Below are 20,773 nucleotides of genomic sequence, written 5' to 3' on the forward strand. Positions count from 1 at the left end.
TTGTGACGATACGACGCCTGAGAATGTATACGGACAACATTTCCCAGAAAACCACGCGAGAACTAACTTGTGGGTGTCATCAGCTAGGCACCGGCGGCGTGGGTTTTTCTTGTCAAATTGCAAACTCCTTTTTCCTCTTTTTCTTTTTTCTAAACAACAGACAAGTAAATAGCTCATACTTTAGGTCACAATGACGGTAGGTCCACTGTTATTAATGTTTACAGTTTAGAAAGCATAATGTGGGTTTTGCGGCGGGTAAGACGTTATAATCTCACTAAGTAAAGCTATTAGCTAAGTTAGCAGACATAATGCTAATGTTAGTTTCTGAGCCTAGTGCAGATGCACTAACAATGAGTAGAGATGTCAGCTCCATCCTATTATTTTATGTTCTCCTATTTCGTTTTGAAATCTGTGTCTGGCTACGTCCTCTAATGAAATGTAATCGCGCTCCTCGTTGTTATCCAGGACCGAAAAGGAACAGCAAAGTTGGACTTTTTGAGGAAAATTGAGCTCGAAATCCAGGAGAAATGGGAGAAGGAGAGTGCATTTGAGCAGGATGCTCCAACAACAGTTGGCGAAACCACAAAGTAAGGAGCACTCTGATGTTGCTGTTGTAAGGAAAAACCCTATGAACTCCACTCTCGTTCACACACTTGACCTAGGAGTAGTTAAACATGCAGTTGTGAGTGTGAAGGGGAAGTTGTTGTAGAACACTACATACTGATAAATGCCTGAGCAGATTCAGCAGGTGTACATCATGTCACTGATCTCTGTGTGTAATTATGAGCATGGTATGCAAACGTGGTTACAATGCTGAGCTCAAGTTAAACTTACCTGGGGCAAACCTTTGACACCTTAAGGTTGCCCTTTGTTATTAGTTTAAAGCATTTTGCTAGGTCTAAAATACGCAGTTTGTTCAACTCACTTACTTATTTTTTTGTTTTCTTCCAGTAAGAACAAATACTTTCTCACCTTCCCTTACCCTTACATGAATGGCCGATTGCACCTTGGCCATACGTTCAGCTTGTCGAAGTGTGAGGTAAGCTTGTACATAAACATGAGCGGGGACAAACACTGAGAGATTACCGCCTTCAGTCTGCACCTCAACCAGAGGGGCTAACTTCTATGTTGCTGCCGCTTTTTTGCAGTTTGCTGTTGGTTACCAGTCTCTGAAGGGGAAGAAATGTCTCTTCCCATTTGGGCTACATTGCACAGGAATGCCAATCAAAGTGAGCGTATTTCTTTCCTTGTTGTCCTTCCATTACACACAGTATGTACTGTAGCAATCAGTCTTTCTGGATCATCAGTGTGTATTCTGTCCACCAGGCCTGTGCAGACAAGCTGAAGAGAGAGATGGAGCTGTATGGAAACCCTCCACTGTTTCCAGATGAGGAGGAAGAAGAGAAGGAGAAGCCAGAGACATCTGATGAAATCATCATCAAGGACAAAGCAAAGGGAAAGAAGGTCAGAATCTAAGGGAGTGGATCAATTGCATTTTTCACTTGGGAATGAACAGTTTTCAAGTACTGCTTATTTTTTTCCTATATAAGTATATAATTTATTAAAAGAGGTCAACAATTGAATGAAATTGAAAATACGATCTGTAGTTTACACTAAATATAGATTAGTATTTATGTGTAACTCTGAGCAGTCTGTGGCTACGCAGCAAAAATGTGATACACTGTGTGTAGAGGTGATAGAAGTAACAATACTCAAGTAAAAGTGTAAGTATTGCCCTAAAAATATTCTCCCCTACAAGTACCCTTCAAATATTTTACTCAAGTAAAAGTACTAAGGAGATTGTCTACATTTTACTTAAAGTACAAAAGGTAAAGTACTTTGCTGAGAAAACAATGCATTTAAAACAATACGGATTATGATAATTATGGCAAAAAATTTAAAGTAATTTAAAAAAAGGGTCAAAGGGCAGTGTTGGTAAAGGTGGAGCAGATTTTAATTATAGTTTTAATGCTTATATTTTGAACCACATAACATCTGATTCAATATTCATGATCATTTATAGCTATTTACAAATATTACAAATCTTATTCTTGTTTTAGAGTAAAGCAGCAGCCAAATCTGGATCCTCAACTTTCCAGTGGGATATTATGAGGTCGTTGGGCCTGAACGACAGGGAGATTGCCAAGTTTGCCAGTGCTGAACACTGGCTGGAGTACTTCCCTCCTCTGGCTGTCAAAGACCTCAAGCAGATGGGAGTCAAGGTGACTGATTGAATTGAATTGAATTTATTAATAATGCAAATGCAGCATACAGCTTTTGTTGTTTTGTTTGTGCGTCTTTGTTTCTGTATCTGAATGAAATATTATATTTTTGCGTACTTGGCTAAATTATTCATGTTCATATTTTCATATTTTATTTCTCATTAATTTGAGTCAAATGTACCTTAATCCTGGTGTCATGTTGTAACTTCACAGGTTGACTGGAGGCGGTCGTTCATAACCACAGACGTGAATCCATTCTACGACTCGTTTGTCAGATGGCAGTTTCTCACACTGAAGGACAGAAAAAAGATCAAGTTTGGCAAAAGGTAAGATATAATATATATCTTGTGTTTTACCTGTTTTGTATTGCTGTTCTCGCAATCATCTAGGAAGAAGCAGAAGAGTAGCAAATGTCTCATAACAATTTGTAATAATGTACTATATTTTGTTTGTCTTTGTGTTGCTTGTAATTATTTACCAGGTGTCTCTATGATGTATAATTTTTTATCTATGGCATATGAGCAAACTGGATATTTTACATAACATTGGTCTAAAACTGGCCTTAAATTTTTGCATTTTTAATCTTACGCATTGTTGTAGCACTGCATATGCTGTATATGACTGTCGCTGAATCCTTTGCAGATATACCATCTACTCCCCCAAAGATGGACAGCCATGTATGGACCATGACAGGCAGACAGGAGAGGTACTGTCTGGCTTAATTGCGTAAATGTATTATTTGTAGAAAAAAACAAAACTAAACTAAATTATGATCTAATCGTGTATTTTACAGCAAACGTGTTCTCAGTATTTTGTGTGACAGGGTGTGGACTCGTATTTAATCAACACACAGGACACATGCTTTTTATTTTATATCAAAAGAGTTGTGCTATGAAATAAAAATACATTTTTAATGGGAGCAGACAGGAGTTGTAATTCTTTCCAAAACTGTATAGAGTTAAAATTGAAATTAAAGTCCTATAAATTCTTACAACAGTCTTACTACAGTCTACAATTCACTGTTTGCTTCACTGACAAATCTTATTCAAAATCTCTGAGGAAAAACTTTTAACCTGTTTTTTTAAATTGAAGTGGTCTGGAAGCTGTGTTTGGTTCATTTTCTTCTAACAAATGTTTTTCCTCACCTGCAGGGAGTAGGACCTCAGGAGTACACTCTCATCAAGATGAAGATAGTTGAGCCATACACTGCAAAGTTCAAGTCCAAAGTCTTTTATAGCAGGTAACAAATTATAAACACTGAGAAGTAAAAGTACTACTGTACAAATAAGCTTTACATGCAGAAGTAATGTGTTGATGCTGGCCTTGTCACAGTGGAATGACAGGCAAAAACATCTTCCTGGTGGCTGCTACTCTGAGACCAGAGACAATGTTCGGTCAGACCAACTGCTGGGTGAGACCAGACATGAAGTATGTAGCCTTTGAGACAACCAGTGGAGACATTTTCATCTGCACCAGTAGATCTGCCAGGAACATGTCATACCAGGGCTTCACCAAAGAGAATGGAGTGGTGCCAGTGGTAATGGAAATACTTGGACAGGTATTACCTAGTTTACTTCTCACTACTGCAAATACATTCTAATGAAATCATTCAAAGATTATTTAAATCGGGTTATGTACTTTGTGTTTACCCTACCTACTATTCTTTAAAGGATATTTAGTCGACCAGACTTGCCAAACAGATTTGCCTTTGTAAAGATGGCATCACCAAACCTGATTCAACTCAGATTCTCCATCATTTTTGTGTCTTTCTAGGATATCCTTGGCTCTGCCCTGCATGCTCCTCTGACCTCCTATAAGGTTATTTATGCCCTGCCCATGCTCACCATAAAGGAAGACAAAGGTATTGTTTTTTGTTGTTGTTGTTTTGAAAATGTTTTTAAAGGAAAATGATGTCACATTAGATATAGTACCATATCTGTTGATAGAAATTGGCATGAAAGGTAAAACCATCACAGCGGTTAGAATAAGCTTGAGTGGTCGTACACTACGTGTCTTTATTAAGTAGCAACTTAATAAACTGACAGTCGCTGATTAGTTCAGCAAAAGCCACCTGTAATATAGAGTAAGAGTGTTTATTGCTGGTTCTTTATAATCATTTCTACACTGATCTTAAGCCCTTATTTCTCCCTGCCATTTTGTAATCTGGGCAGGTTGCCTGGAAAAATACTGGGGAGTCTCAAAATAGCAGGCTAAGGTCTGCATATATTTTGTTAGTGTTGTAATGGGCTGTCAACATATCAGAATAATGGCTTCCTTTTTGCCCTGTGGAGATTCAACTTGCCCTTATTGAACTTGGAGTGCATTGGTTCTCTGAGACATCAGTACATATTTTATTTCAGTCTCTGGTGTTTGAGGGGTGTCATTTCTCTTTGTATTCATGTGTAATGTTGATCGACTTTTGTAAATGGCAGAACAATGAGAATGGAACAATCTTAAAGACTAAGCTGAAATTCCAGACTTTTAGTAAATGTGAATATCTCTTGTCTAATGATGATGAATGTGGGTCAACTAATGAACCAGTTATTAAATCAAAAGTACTGTGATGGTAATATTAAAACCTTTGAATATATGTAATGAAATTTGCAAGCTACACTATATTGCCAAAAGTATTCGCTCACCTGCCTTTAGACCCATGTGAACTTTAGTGACATCCCATTCTTAATCCATAGGGTTTAATATGACGTCGGCCCACCCAGTGCAGCTCTAACAGCTTCAACTATTCTGGGAAGGCTTTCCACGAGGTTTAGGAGTGTGTTTATGAAATACATAATACACAGTGCTCGCAGTCTTCGCTCTAATTCATCCCAAAGCTGTTCTATCGGGTTGAGGTCAGGACTCTGTGCAGGCCAGTCAAGTTCTTCCACACCAAACTCAATCATCCATGTCTTTATGGACCTTGCTTTGTGCACCTGAATTCATTTATTTGGATGGGTGAGCGAATACTTTTGGCAATATAGTGTATGTATAAGCATTGATTTAAAATTCGAACAATTTTAGTGTCCGCTTTTTTTGGTGCAAGGGTGGAAATTTGTCTTTGGTTTGCATGACACTTGGCTTTGCCACAAACATCTTCATCACGACGTAAATATCAAAAGGTTACAATCTAGAGGCCAGGAAAAACATTTGGAAATATTGGGACTATCTCAGAGGTAAGATGCAGGTGCAACAACATAACAATGAATTAAATGTTGACCATTTGCCTTGTCTCCTTTTGTGCTAGGTACTGGGGTAGTTACCAGTGTACCTTCTGATGCCCCTGATGACATTGCTGCTCTCAGAGACATCAAGAAAAAGCAGGTGAGGTTATAAATCTATAATTTTTACTAAGCAGTCATCCAGGACAATTTGTACATTCACTTCACTGAAGAGAAACAGAGAAAACAATACTAATGTGAAACTTCTAATACAACTAAAGATTGTGCTTTTAAATCTGTCTTCTGCACGGTTTACTTAAATTCAGATACAATAAATCCTGATGGAAAACATGACCATTAAAAAACACATTTATTATTAAAAGTACACTCTACATTTTGCATTTTATTAATGTTGCTGTTTACGCATTTCCAAAAGGCGCTACGGGAGAAATATGGAATCGAGGACAAGATGGTGTTGCCTTTTGAGCCAGTAAGCTCATCTACTAAATTCAGTTTGTTTTCAGTCATGTTGCATTAAAACAATTTTTAAAAAATAATGCACATTTAATTCAAGTAGCTAAATGTAGCTTTACTCCCTGTGTGTTTGTGTGTATCAGGTCCCTATCATAGAGATCCCAGGCTATGGGAACCTTTCTGCTCCTCTGGTGTGTGATGAGCTGAAGATCCAGAGCCAGAATGACAAGGAAAAGCTGGCTGAGGCCAAGGAGAAAGTTTACCTTAAGGGCTTTTATGAAGGGGTTAGTCACCTTAGTGCTTAATGACTAAAATACAGCTGCATAGGTCCTAAAAATTCAGAGTTTGCTGAATTTGTTAAATGTAACAGAAACAGGACTTTTTTTTTATCTAATTGTGTGTTGTTTTTTTCTTTGTTTGGTTTTTTTTTTTTGGTCAGAACATTATGACATTACTTGGGTAAAAACAAATTTTATTCAACTGCTTTTACAGGCAACAGATGGAAACTTGAAAGAAATCACAAATGAAGCAACAAGGCATTACGCAAAACACATTTCATGGTTATAGTGAGAATTTGTCTTCCAAATGGGTAGTTTATGATAATTGATGATTAAAGAAGACACCACTGAGACACAACCCACTTGCTGTTAACAGATCTGCCAGAATTGTGAATGAAGTCATTCAGTGTGAATCAGATATATTTGTGAATTAATTCCTCTGTTAGATCATGCTGGTTGATGGCTACAAGGGACAGAAGGTCCAGGATGTCAAGAAGCCAATCCAGAAGATGATGGTGGACAGGGTGGGATCTTTGTTTCTAATGCAAAAAAAAACTTCAGAGTAACATAGAGTATATTGGCATAATACATGGTAGAACAACTTAAAATTATGACTTTATACTTAATTTTGTTTGGGGCTTTCTTGGGTTTATGCACCCCTTCTTGGGTTAAGTAGCCTTCATTTGCTAAACATGGTAAAGTTGTGTAATTTGGTTTTTGTCGTTCAATTTTATGTTTTTGACGCTGGCCTCATGGTAACATCCCGCAGGGTGAAGCCATGATCTACATGGAGCCAGAAAAGCAGGTCATGTCACGTTCAGCTGATGAGTGTGTGGTAGCTCTGTGTGACCAGTGGTAAGTGCAATGTGAATTTTGATCACTACAATGTTCAGGTTTCTGAAATGAAGTGTTGTTTTCGACACACAAGAAGAAATAATTCGACCTTAGTGGAACTGAAGATGCAAGGAAGTGGTATAGAAACTACTCAAATAGGATATTTTTCCACTTCATTCTAGTCACCGAATGGAAACCAAAAGTCAAAATATGACCACCATCATTGAAGATCTAGATCTGTCTATAAGTGCAGATTGATCTTTGTCATCTTATGTGTAATTTGTCTCTCAGGTATTTGGACTATGGGGATGCTGAGTGGAAGAAGCGAGCCAATGAAGCCCTCGGGTCTTTGGAAACGTAAGGCAGTGACTTCTGTTTGAATGTAATCACTGTCCAGCTCGCAGTTAGTAAGAGAAAAGACTCTTTATTATTTTCTTTGTTTTGGTGAACAACACCACAGATTTTGTGAAGAGACAAGGAGAAACTTTGAGGCAAGTTTGGACTGGCTGCAGGAGCATGCCTGTTCTCGCACCTATGGACTTGGTGAGTGTGTGTGTGTGTGTGTGTGTGTGTGTGTGTGTCAGGACTGTGGTGAATGTATATATTGCCCTTATCTTCTCCACTATGGAGAATATATTATTCAGTTTTCTTGTGTTACAGTTTTTATTTACAGTTTTTATGCTGGAATCATCTTTGTCTAGTTCAAAATGATATATTCCTTTTTTTTAAATTCACCACCATGTCAAAGATGAGCAAGACTTAGACTTTTTGGAGGCAGCTTTTTGCTGTAATGTTTAGTCTATAGATGGAGACAGAGGACTAATGATAAAGGACCTAGCATCAGTCTGCCTCTTTGTTCAAACAGAATGGACCTGCTGGCATACAGTACAGCCCAGGCCATAACGGTCAACTCCTACTGTAAGAATCTCCCCATACCATATTCAGAATACAAAGGACAAAGTGTCTCCATCTAGCATGGCAGAGCAGGTCATGTATTTTTCATGCAGGAACACCTCTAAGCCACAGACAGACTGTAGCCAAGTGTATATACTGTGTAAATCTCAACACCTATTGAGGCTCAGACATCGCTCAGAAAATGTATCTTTTTTTTTTTTAATTATATATTATCTAAGACTTCTTATATTTGGAGAAAACTGCCAGCTGCAAAATGATAAAATAGGTTTCTGGTGTCTCTCTCAACAACAAGTTATCTGTTGGTGCCTTGATTGAGTTCAGTTTATTGGACCATACAGATTTACATATCAGCTTGTTGACTGAGCATTACAAGCCCAACATGTCTTCCATCACTGGTGTTCTTCTCCTTGACAAGACTGTGAATGCAACAAGAGTCTCTCAATACTAAGGAGACAATTGTTTTTCTTCATAATATGCTTCTTTCCCTTTTCTCTTTCATGGTTGTGTGCCTGTCTTTTTCTCCCTGGTTATTCCTGTTATGTGTGCACGCCTCCTGGTTACCATAGGAACCCGTCTTCCTTGGGACGAGCAGTGGCTGATTGAGTCACTATCAGACTCCACCATCTACATGGCCTACTACACTGTAGCCCACCTCCTCCAGGGAGGTGTGCTCAACGGACAGGGAGCCTCACCACTAGGCATTAAGTATGAGCACAACACACCAGAATAAATAAATAAAGGATCAAATGCAAATTTAAGAAAAGCGCCATCATCTTATTATATAATTAGATATACCTTTTTCTGCTTCCAGCAGTGGGAGATGTTTGGTGTGTGTGTGCGTGTGTGAGTGTGTTTTTTCTTTTTTTGAGTTGATTTGTTACTTGGTATTCGTCCATGAAATAACATTAGATTCACTCAGTGGCAAATGCTTTAATCAGTTTGTCGCTAAGTGTACATTTAAGTATCCTCAGGCCTGACATCAAATGGAAAAAGGAAATAAAACTGTCAAATGCTGAAGGACGCTAAAACACAAAGTCACATACAACAATTGCATCTTTTCACCTCACTTTAACCCAGTACATTACTGCTAACTGATTCTTTTTATCCTCCCACAGACCAGAGCAGATGACCAGGGAGGTGTGGGACTTCATCTTCTTTAAGACTTCTCCTTTCCCAAAGACAAACATCCCTAAAGAACATCTACAGAGGCTGAGGAGGGAGTTTGAGTACTGGTATCCTGTGGATGTTCGTGCCTCTGGCAAAGACCTGGTTCCCAACCACCTGTCTTACTACCTCTACAACCATGTGGCAATGTGGCCCGAAGACAAGTGAGTTTGCCCCCTTGACTGACCCGTACAGATTGTAGGAGGAAACTGTTGAGAAAAAAACTGTCGTATTTTTTCTGATGTGATTGTAATTGTAGTTACGATGGTGATTTGCCGTTTGATTTTGCAGTAAAATCAAATAGCACATTCCAAACATCTTTTAAGTGAACACACAATGTTTTGTGCAAAAAACAAATTGTAAAAATATATTTATTTTTATGAGGGTTTATCTACTGAACTAATTGTCTACTTGTAAACTTGGTCAGAAGGCCAAATTAGTCAATTACAACTGAATCTATACATAAGTGGTAATGGGACATGATCCTCATTTCCAGTTCTACTGTTTGCAATGAATGGATGTAGAAGCACCTTTTAATTCAAATTTTAGCAAGTGTCTTTGATTGATTGTGTTGCACAGATATTCTCTGTATCCCTGCTTGTTGAGATATCCACCATTGCTTGAATATCTTAATAATCAAAATGCAAATGTAAAAGATAATTGATTATTGATTTAGAGTGATCCTGTTGAAACAGACTCTGCAAAGCGGGGTAGACCCTGGACAGGTTGCCAGTCTGTCTCAGGGCCAAGACAAACAGACAACCATTCACTCAAATTTACACCTGCGTGCAATTTAGATTCACCAACAACCTTACGTACATGTTTATCGATCGTGGGAGGAAACGGGAGGAAACCCGCAACCAAATTGATTAAAATGTGTTAGTTTTAAATAGACAATCAGGAATTAGCTATCGATGTTCTGATATAGGATTATGTTTCATGTTTAACCTGCTTATCATTTCCTTTACACTGACTGTAAAAATCATGTGTATGCATGAGGTAGTACACTTTCTTGGTGAGACTGCAGGTCAAACCACTCCGACACCCTGCTTCCCAATATATATCCATACTGGAAACATGTTCTTATTAATATCATAATAATGACAAAACCTTGGCTCTAATATACATGAATTCCTCTGTGGAAAGCGTTAAGAGGACACTGATATCAAAGGTGAACTGCAGCCTAGGATTAGTGCAGACCAAATTTTGGTAAAGAGTAAAGACATTAATAAAAACATCAGTGCTTTATAAATGAAATGAATTATTATTATTATCTCTCGTCAACAGTGGGAAATGGCCACAGGCAGTTCGAGCCAACGGACATCTGCTCCTTAACTCGGAAAAGGTTTGAAATGTTAATCTATGTATTTTGATATTCACCTCTTTAATTGTTATCAAGCTTGAAATCCTAGGGGGGAAAAATAACGAAAAACTTCTTGTTTAATTTGATTTGGTCTATTGTTCAATTCGACTTGATTTGAAACATTAATTAGTAATTTTACAACTCTCGCGTGCAAGTATTTACCTAGTATTTCAAGCCATTTAGAATCTTTATTAGTGTATCTGTTATTGGTTTGCACGTTTTAAACAGATGTGTTTAGTTTTTTCTGTATTATGCTTTGTAATGAACTTATGTGGGTGGGCAGACTTGAAAGCTTCTAGCTGCTAACATCTGTTTTCCTTTTCACCAGATGTCCAAATCAACTGGGAACTTCCTCACTCTCAGCCAAGCTATTGACAAGTTCTCAGCAGATGGTACACTCAGTTTCTTCTTGATTTATCTCCCTCTGAGGTTCTGTTTCTTATCTTATCTGTTTCTTACTCTTCTCATGTCTCTTTTCTATATCTATCTAATTTTTCATTGAAATCTGTAAGAAAAGCACACCAGGTGTACATTTAGGACAGATGACAGTACGTTTTTACAATGCATGGGGGATTACGCTGGTTTACACTATAAACGGGTGACGTAATCAGAAAATGCTCAGGCTTCAAAAGTGGGAGCTATGAGCTTTTGTATATGTCATATCACTTTTACGCTCTCTCCACAGAACTGCTAGATACAGATAAAAGAAAGAAAGTATAAACTTCTTAAATCACCTGTTTATTGGGCCACAAAAGAAAGGCAAATAGTTTCACTGTGGTGTTCTGAGACACCAAAAAAACTGCGTATAAAGTGTCAGAATGTGCTTTAAAACCGAAGCGTTATGTTAGTGGGGTCATGCTTGGCATATTTAATAACAGTAATAATCCAATTTGGAGGAATGTTTGTTTGTTGTTCGCCTCCATGTCTGAGTTTGCTTTTTGTCTTTTCTTGCTAAATCTTTTTTTATAAGTGTCTGTATAGAGATTACGCTTGATATCTCTGCTCCGTATACTTGAGAATTAAAGATGTCTCCCCTTTATGGGGGGGTGGGTTGGTTTATTTCTACCTTTTTGGATTTTTTTTAAGTTCGGAACGAGCTGAATAATAGATGCGCATCTGTATGTCTAGGAGCTGTCCTGCCGTGGGAGTTAAGAACTTCATGGTCTGACAGCAGATAGATGTATTAAGTTGGCTTCTTGTCTCAGTGCTTGGAGTCATGTCTGCTGAGTATTTGAAGTTTTCTCAGACTGTGGAGTTTTTCATTAAGCCCCTAAACGTCACTTGCTTGTCGAAAAGTATTGTTCAGAAAAGAAAAGAAGTACTTTGTTCAGTGTTGCACGTGCATTAAAGGGGGCCCATGTAGTTCGATTTTGAAGTTGAGCAAATCACGGAATAAGATGAGAATTGTGTAACTGGCAATAGTTACTCTTGCCCTTAGACATTCACTAGAAATCAGCTCAAGACTTATTCCAATGTTTTCTGTCCTTCCTACTGCTTCAACTCTCCCCTTCATTTCCTTCAGGTATGCGTCTGGCTCTAGCCGATGCCGGCGATACGGTGGAAGACGCCAACTTTGTCGAGACGATGGCTGACGCTGGCATCCTGCGCCTCTATACTTGGGTGGAGTGGGTAAAGGAGATGATTGCAAACCAAAACAACCTGAGGACAGGACCTGCTGATACCTTTAATGACCGGGTCTTTGCCAGGTATTTGGAAGAATTTATTAAGAATAATTGGTTCAGATTGATCAGTTTAGAGGTCATGTTCAGACCTTGGAGATTGGGAAACTGAGATTTGAACTGTGATTTGGTGAAATGAATGTAGGTTTGTTTTTTGTTTTTCCAAATGTGGCATTTTTTGTAAGTTTGGGCTTAAAAGTTTGTACTGTGTGTAGTGACGGCCAGAACGATAGTTGTCAGGGAAGCTAATTGAACATTGGTAGTATGTTGATTTGAAAAATGTCCATTAGTGACCACTTTCTCTAGATTACTGTTTTTAAATTCAAAAAGAACAAACATTCGCATTTCACCAGAGCATTTCCAGCTGACAACACGGTTGCAGCTTCATAGCAAAGGACCAGACAGAAACACAGTGTGTAGAGCCCCTTAAAGTTAAAATGAGATGTACCGGTCAATTGACATTGAAAGGCAAGAAATGAAACGAGGCATTAAGATTCAAGCCAGTCTTCCAGAGTTTGGATTCCTTTTGAAAAATGATGAGGTTTTTGTCTCTCTACTTTTAAGTGAACGGTAAACTGACTTTGCAGACTGACTGAAATGGTTTTGTGTCCTAACTAGTGAGATGAATGCAGGCATCTTGAAGACAGAACAGCATTATGACAGGCTGATGTACAAGGAGGCTCTAAAAAGTGGATTCTTTGAGTTTCAGGTAAATAAATTATTCTCCCTTAATGAAAATGCTTTGTGATGCTCTATAGGACACACATTTTTTTTCTACCTCTCTCTCATTCTATAAGATATGTAGATATTCTTGTAAAAGGTTAAATAGTGTGTTTAGTATAACTATGGAATCAAATCTCACAGGACTGAATATTGTGTATGGGATGAGGTAGAAATGGTTCAGTAATCCACATTTTTGTGTGCATGCAGGCAGCCAAAGATAAGTATCGTGAGCTGGCTATCGAGGGCATGCACCGAGACCTTGTCTTCCAGTTTATAGAAAGACAAACTCTGCTGCTGGCCCCCATCTGCCCACACCTTTGTGAATACACCTGGGGTCTGCTGGGCAAGGTAAGAATCATATTTAGCATCATAATGCAGGTATCATCTTCATGAGTTGCCCATGGGTTCAGATGTGACTTTCATCCTGTCCTAGGTTCTGACTGTATCTCCCTTGTATCCCTCCAAAAGAAACATTTAAACTTCTTTTCTTTGCATTTGCTTTAGCTTAATTAGGAAGGTAAGGAACACAAAGGCGTCATGTCGGCCTGCTGTAGGACTGATTTCACACATCTTTCTCTCATCAGTATGAAAGAAATGCAACAGCACAGAGAGCCCAGATTATTTTTAACTCTCGAATTTATGAATATGAAGGACTATTGCTAAACTGTGGATGGGTTTTCAGTTGTCGCTTAGCAACAACAAGCCCCACAACCAGTGTTGTCTCTCACGTGTTCTGCCCACTAGCTAAAGAGTTAGGAGGCATTCATTGCACATGGTCTGGGATTTTAACACATGCCCGCTACAAAGGGTGTACGCCTTGCTTATTCTAAAGATCCTGTGACCTCTGGCTGTGTAGTCATTCCTAACTTATCTGGGTTTTTTTTTCCCTCCTCTCCAATCAACACTCCTTCCTTTTTCTTTCTCTGATAGACCAGTTCTCTGATGAAGGCGTCGTGGCCTGTGGCGGGTCCAGTTGATGAGATTCTTATCCGTTCCTCGCAGTACCTGATGGAGACTGCACACGATCTCCGACTGCGACTCAAAGCTTACATGGTGCCCCCCAAACACAAGGTGAATGTATGTCCGTCTGTCGCACATGCTGCACCACTACTTTACTGCCAAAATGGCTTTTTTTAAGTAATTTCGAAACTGAACATTGATTTCTCCTGAATTGTTTGCGTTCCTTTTAATAGACTTAATGAAATCCAACACTTGTCTCGCAGTGTTCATTAAGTGTTGTAATTAAATTGGAGACGCCAATGCTTTTCCTCCCTCAGGTGCTGTTTATCAGTTTCATGGTTGTTGAATGAGAAGCACAGTGAAGCAGAAAATAACAGGAGCACAATAAGAAGCTTTAAAATATCAGGAAACCGCAGCATCATATTGAGTATACAAATCAGTAAATCTAAGAACTGAATAAATAAATGTCCTAAACTTTAGTTCTTTTGTTATTAGCTAATGCAAAAGAGAGGAGGTATTGGTATTGTTCCAATCAGTGCATATGTAGAATGTGTTTCATATGATTTGTTCTCGTAGAATATATTTTGAACTAAAAATGAGGTCTGCTCAAATTCTGCTCTGTGTCAATTTAGCCATTCGCAGGTCATGTTTACTCAGCTTGTGCAGCCTAGCAGTGACCATGTTTACTGCCCACACCTCCTAATCTGACATGTAGCAATTGGGGATTAGTGATGCTGTCACCTTCTGTCTCTGCCTTGGCATCCTGGGTCTTTTTATAGACACTTTAAGACTTTCAGTCTGTATTGTGTTCACAGCAGGGAAGTTCGTGTGTTGTTTTAATAGTTTGGTACATCAATAAGTGACTATGCAGCAGGGAGAAAAGAAAAAAAAATTAGTATTGACAAGATCTGAGACAGCCATTGATGTCTCATACTTCAAAACAGTTATTTTGCTCCAAATGTTGTGTTGCCATGGAAGTAAGACAGAAGGATAATAGGAAAAAAGGAGAAGATGAATACAGAAGCTGTGTTTTGTTTTAATAATGGCTTGGAGGTTTGTTTTTTTACGGAGGTGGAGACAGTGCATACAAGTCCACTAGAGAGACAAGACAGAAATTGTGAATTTTCAAATTCCTTGTTTTTTTTTTTGTTTTTTTTTTAATTCATGTGTAATATTATTTTGGCAACCACAGAGCATTTAGATTACCAGTGGTTTAAAATATGAGCAGTTTTTAATGTTGTTTCCTCCAACAGAAAGGCGATTTAAAGCCCCCAGCCAAGCCCTCCCACTGCACTATCTATGTAGCCAAGAGTTACCCTCCGTGGCAGCACAGTGCCTTATCCCTGCTCGGCAAACACTATAAGGTGAGGAACAAACTCGCAGCATATGTTAGATTTTACACACTGCGTTCATGTTCTGGTTATGTAGCGCTTTTCTCCAAAGTGCTTTACGTTGTTGCTTCTCATTCACCGATTCACACACTTGCACACCGATGAGGGCAACTGCCATGCAAGATGCTCACCTCACCCACCAAGAGCAAAAACTATTTCAATGCACTGAAATAGGGAATTTGAGGTTAACTGCTGGGGGACGCGGGCCGCCACCTTGCGAGGTATGTGCTCAACCTGCCACAGTGGTCACGATGAGTTCGCTGCAGATAGATTTTGTTTTGTTTCATGTTGGGTAAAGTCTTTTAGATCTGCTGGAGATGGGGCAAAGGTAAGGCACCAACAGAAAGGTAGGGGGATCCTCGCAACATGGTGCACAAAAAAAACTACATTTCAACAAAGCCCTAATGTGTTAACCTCAAATTCTCTACACCTCTGTCAATCCATGTTTTCATAATTAAAAATCTCCAGTAGTGATGTACTGTGTGTTCTGTCAGTTACCCTGTGCGCCTCTCTCTGACTCTGTTTGTGTGCATTTTCTTTGTTTTTTTTTTTTCTAGAGCAACAACGGGGTACTTCCAGACAACAAAGTAATAGCGAGCGAACTAGGAGCCCTGCCTGAACTGAAAAAATACATGAAGCGAGTCATGCCTTTTGTAGCCATGATCAAGGTAGATATGGAGGAAGTCTGTGTAAAGGCACATCCTTCCCCCTCCCCACACCCCCTTACCCACTCCCAACACAAGAATCCAAACAAGGAATTTTTTTATATGTTTTTTTTGGTTTGTTTGTTTTGTTTTGTTTTTCCTGTTTTCTTCACACATGTGCCATCTTTATGTCCGGTGTTGAAATGGAGTTTTAACACCTAAGGTTTTGTCTTCCCACCATGCAGCCTTTCTTCTAGTTGGTCTAAAACCCACCTTTTAAAATAAGTCTCTTGCTGTTTTTTTCTCCTCCCCCTCTATTGTGTCATTCAGTGGGAACAATAGAACACAGTATAACAGCGCTACATTGAAATTACAAAGCAATTGCAGGAATTCAGCATAGTGTTTTATTGATTTGGAAGAATACAAAATAATTTTGACAGACTGCCTCAGCTGGTTCCTGCATTTTTGTGAAACTTCTATAAACTGTCTTGAGCAACAAGTTTGCTGCACATGGCAACCTTTCGTGATTAAGATGCTTTGCATTCATATAAAATAAAATTCCTGAGGCACCGCAAACTACAATACTAGTTAGGATTTTCTTTGGATGTAAATGTCACATCCTTGTGGCAGAGTGATTTAAAATGACAAAAAGACACTGCAAGTCCCATTCAAATTTTACTACACACACACACACACACACACACACACACACACACACACACACACACACACACACACACACAAGGTCAAATTGCTGTGGAATGATCAGTACAATTCTAATTAAAGTTGTAGATTTCATGTTTCCCAGGTGCTCTATGCTTCGTTCAGGTGTTGCCGTTTCACTGCGGGGATCAAACAGAATGAAACTAATAAATAGTCATGATGAGCTTTGTGTTCATCCCCGGTTGGTCTGTCAAGCTTGTTTTTTGTCCTCAAGTTGTTTTCACTCTCAGCTTTACTTTGTTTGATGGTTTGTTGTGGCATCTTTTTTCCCAAAGCTTTTTTTTTTTTTTTCTTCTAATAATCTCATGGCGGCAGCATCAGCATAACAATGAATTTTCTGTGTAATGCTGAATTCTAAACTAAAACTGGATTTTTATTCCCCCAATTCTTCAAATTAAAACTATGAACTGAACTGCACAATAATTTCTCCCAAGGTTTCAAATTATTTATCAGTTCCATGTTTACATCTCTCTGACCTCTTTTGGCTTCTGCTTCGTGTTCTTTAGGAGAACCTGGAGAAAAATGGACCCAGGGTTTTGGATCTGGAGCTGGAGTTTGATGAGCGAGCAGTTCTGATGGAGAACCTGGTTTACTTAACCAACTCTTTGGAGGTATGTGGTTTTTTTTTTTTGTTTGTTTGTTTGTTTTTTTGCACATGTCAAATTTGATGCTGCACATGCCACTCAAAGCAGCCTCTCTCCATGTAAAAAGAAAAAACACACACCTGAAAGATTTAAACATCGAGGGCACAAAAGTGAACAAAGCCGGGGTTATAATACTACACTTTGTAGAGATTGTAAAACATCTACTAGCAGCAAACACATCTAAGGTCCTTTTACATTTGGGCAATTAACAGAACAGACAAATTTTTTATCTTTTACATAAACGTCATGGAACATGCATTTACGGCATTTTGGCTCCCTCAGAAATGCCTCTGCCTTGAAGCTAAGTCTCACTGCATCTCAGTTGAGACAAGCCTGAGCTTAGCTGTCAGTCAGGAAAGCTCTTAATGCTTTGCTCTGCACCGAAGTCTAACCCAGTCAAAAGCGAAAACCCTGAGACAGATTTAACCACATAAAAGAGAAATTGCACACAACGCATGTCGAAGTAATACACCGAATCCACTTTCCTTGTTTCTGATCATAGCTAAAGTTGATAACATAAATATGTTGTCTCATGTGGGGCCGAAAAGGGGATGTTCAGTAACTTTCCTCACAGACTAACTCTAAGAATAGGGCTCACTCAAAGTGATGCTCCATCAAATCTCTTCCAGAGACAAAATAATGTTGGCTGTTTTTATGAATTGTCAGCAGTGAAGTGGATTACAGACAAGTGTTTGGACATTTTGATCCTTTGTCTCTGCTGTTTTCTTGTGAACTAGTTTATAATCGCTCTACTCTGTGAATTCTACCAGAAAAAAAATGATGCTCTGATTTAGACTGTTAACTCTCTGATCAGCTGCCAGTGTGCCTACCAAACACACTTGTACACACATCTGCTGGAACAGGCTTTTTTTTTTTAATTTCTTTTTTTTTCTAATGACATCGTTCCTTCTCTACAGTTGGAGCAGATAGACATCTTGTTTACTTCTGAGGCTGATGAAAAAGTGAAGGAGGACTGTTGCCCAGGGAAACCATTCAGCGTTTTCAGATCAGAGGTAAATGCTTGTGGCTGTGCATTAGCTGTTTATAACAAGGTAGGTTTGTGTGTGTGTGTGTGTGTGTGGGGGGGGCTTCTCTTTTAGTTGCCCATTTTTCAGCTTATGACCTAATTTTTCCTTCGTGTTTGCATACCTGCGGAATGTTTGTCTCTTTGTAGGGGCTTGTTTGACTGCGCGCACCCCTTCTGCAGCAGTGTTTGTGTGTTGATAGAAGGGAGGGGGAGGGGAAAATAGGTTGTTGTACACAGTTGAACAATTAAATGGTGTGTTTGTGCATTTGTGTTGTGTCTCTGTCCACCCAGCCTGGAGTGTGCGTGTCCCTGGTCAACCCTCAGCCCTGCAGCGGCCTGTTTTCTACAAAGGTTGACATCCGACAGGGGGACAACAGAGACAGCGTCATCCGTAGATTAGCCAAGTTTAACAGACTCATCAAAGGTAAGATAAATGGATATGGATAATATCTAGGAACTCGGATTGGGATTGTTAAAATATAGAAATGAAGGTTCCAATTGTAAGCAAATAGAAATATTTGTTAATTTTAGAGGAGCATGTTTTCAGTAGAGATGTGCAGGTTAATCAGCTTTTTAGTGAAAGATTTGGAAACACTTGGCTGAGTGTTTAGCCGACTAAGACACACGTTCTGTATGCAAGTGACGTCCAACATCTGACTCTGACCATATTGTTGCTCCTACCCTTTTCTGTTCTTTACATTTCTGCCTCACTGTTCAGAGGCTCGGGGAAGTCGGCAACTCCAGTGTGACGGTGACGACAAAGAGCCATACCACTGACTTTTTGTATCAGTTTAACAGTCGTGCAGATATTTCCTCCAGAGTGCTCGCCACAAAACCAGCACAGCCATTCTTCATTTTTATAAAAGCAACCAGAGATTTTCACTCAGAATATTAGAACACCCTACATTCTGCCATATGAGTTTTTGCCTTTCAATTGCACCCTACCGCCTCTTATTTTTTTTTATTCCTTTTTAATCATCCTGGCAGACTTGATACAAAGCACAATAATGTTTAAGTGCATGAAGAGCAGTGCAATATGTTCGCCAATGTGCTTTGTAGCCGGCCACTTCTTTTCATGTCTATACATTGCTTCATCGATCTTCTTTGTTACTTTACCTCCTGAACTCTCCAGTAGTATGACTGTCCACGTATGGACATAGTGCTATTTTCTCTTCCAGAATTTCAGTTGGTTTTATTATTTCAACGTCAAATAATTGTTTAGTTTTAGGTTATTTGGGGCAAAGAGTTAGTTTTGAAAGTGTAGTCTCTATTTGATTTTATAACTTTGGATTTTGATTCTTAAATGTGCATATTCAATCTACAAATGCTTCTTGATTAGCTGCACACACCATGTGAAGTGCCACAAAGACTGGCTTTTTAGAAAGTCTATCAATTTAGTTTTTATTAATTTCTGTAGATATAGTTTTTAGAATTACTTTTCAGTGTTTTTTTTTTTCCTCTCTTTTTGTTTCCCCACCCCCTTTTTCTTTTTCTCCCTGCTTCTCTCTAATATCTGACCCTCTCTGGCTCTGTTTCCCTTCCTTCCACTAGACCTTTCCAGAGTGAAGTTGATGAGGTATGAGGACCCCTTGCTGGGGCCTCGCAGGGTGCCCGTCCTGGGACAGGAGGAACAGGGCAAATTGCCCATTTCCAACAAATCTGTGTTCAACGTCAATCTGGAGGAGAAGAAAGTCACCCTGGCTGACAACGGCCTCACCGTGAACATTGGGGACACTCTGGTTTATCTGGTTAATTAGAGTAACAGTCACACACAGGCACATGGGGGCACATTCAGCAGTGAATCATTAAACGTTACAATGGGTAGTTTTGACTGAAAGCCAATAAAGACTGACTCAAAAATGTCTAATGCACATGCTGTTAGATTTAATCCTCTTCTTGTCACCGCTGAATGTGACCTCAGGGAATATTGGAGTCTAATGGGACCCCCTTTGAAACAGCTCAATCCCAAACCTTCTGTTAAGACCACAATTTGTACTCTGCTTCTTCTTTTCATCGACAGTAATGTTCAAGTCAAATGGATAATGAATGAACGAACAATGCATTTCCTTCTGATAGGCATCCAGCACTGTGTGCTGTTTCGATGCTGGTCAACCACTTATTTTATGGTCTTACATCATGTGACTGTTCCAGCATCCTTCTGGACGTCTGCTCATTTTCATGGAGATGGTAATGCCTCTGCTCTGTTGTTATGTACGTCAATCTTGCGACATATTGTGCCCTCATGTTGTCAGCGCCTCACACAATTTCCGTGTTTTCTAGCTGTAGATGGCACTTGTCTGACTACGGTCTTCCAGAGAAATAATAAAACCTAGGAAATATCCAGTCTCTCAGTGTTGGTATATTTCTTCCAAGGACGTGAGACGTGTGTTCCCCACAAGAGCCAAACTCGTATCGAGAGGGTGTCATTGTTTTTGGGAAGTGATTGGATCTTTGCCCCAGTGGCGCAGGAGAGAAGTGCCTGCTGTTGCTGTTCTGATGAGGCTGATGTGTAGATACAAAGTTTAGTGTCAGAATTACAGGCACCTACAAGCAGTGTTCACTGATGCAAAGCTATAA

General features: G+C 39.2%; 1 protein-coding gene across 1 annotated transcript; it reads left to right on the forward strand.

The window, feature by feature from the left end:
* The first annotated feature begins 50 nt into the window (after window positions 1–50).
* On the forward strand, window positions 51–20,542 carry LOC137107701 (leucine--tRNA ligase, cytoplasmic-like). Its single transcript, XM_067491564.1, has 32 exons — window positions 51–196; window positions 466–587; window positions 952–1,039; window positions 1,149–1,229; window positions 1,327–1,464; window positions 2,061–2,222; window positions 2,436–2,548; window positions 2,865–2,928; window positions 3,374–3,462; window positions 3,555–3,780; window positions 3,996–4,083; window positions 5,464–5,540; window positions 5,814–5,867; window positions 5,995–6,135; window positions 6,576–6,653; window positions 6,899–6,984; window positions 7,255–7,320; window positions 7,424–7,506; window positions 8,445–8,583; window positions 8,994–9,206; window positions 10,330–10,387; window positions 10,734–10,797; window positions 11,928–12,111; window positions 12,703–12,793; window positions 13,015–13,155; window positions 13,738–13,878; window positions 15,021–15,131; window positions 15,716–15,826; window positions 17,032–17,136; window positions 18,087–18,182; window positions 18,488–18,620; window positions 19,748–20,542. Exons 1-32 carry the CDS (start codon window positions 191–193, stop codon window positions 19,951–19,953), a joined length of 3,555 nt encoding a protein of 1,184 aa, XP_067347665.1. The 5' UTR covers window positions 51–190; the 3' UTR covers window positions 19,954–20,542.
* Window positions 20,543–20,773: the final 231 nt, after the last annotated feature.

This window comes from Channa argus, chromosome 22 (assembly GCF_033026475.1).
Source record: "Channa argus isolate prfri chromosome 22, Channa argus male v1.0, whole genome shotgun sequence".
NCBI classification, from domain to species: Eukaryota; Metazoa; Chordata; class Actinopteri; order Anabantiformes; family Channidae; genus Channa; species Channa argus.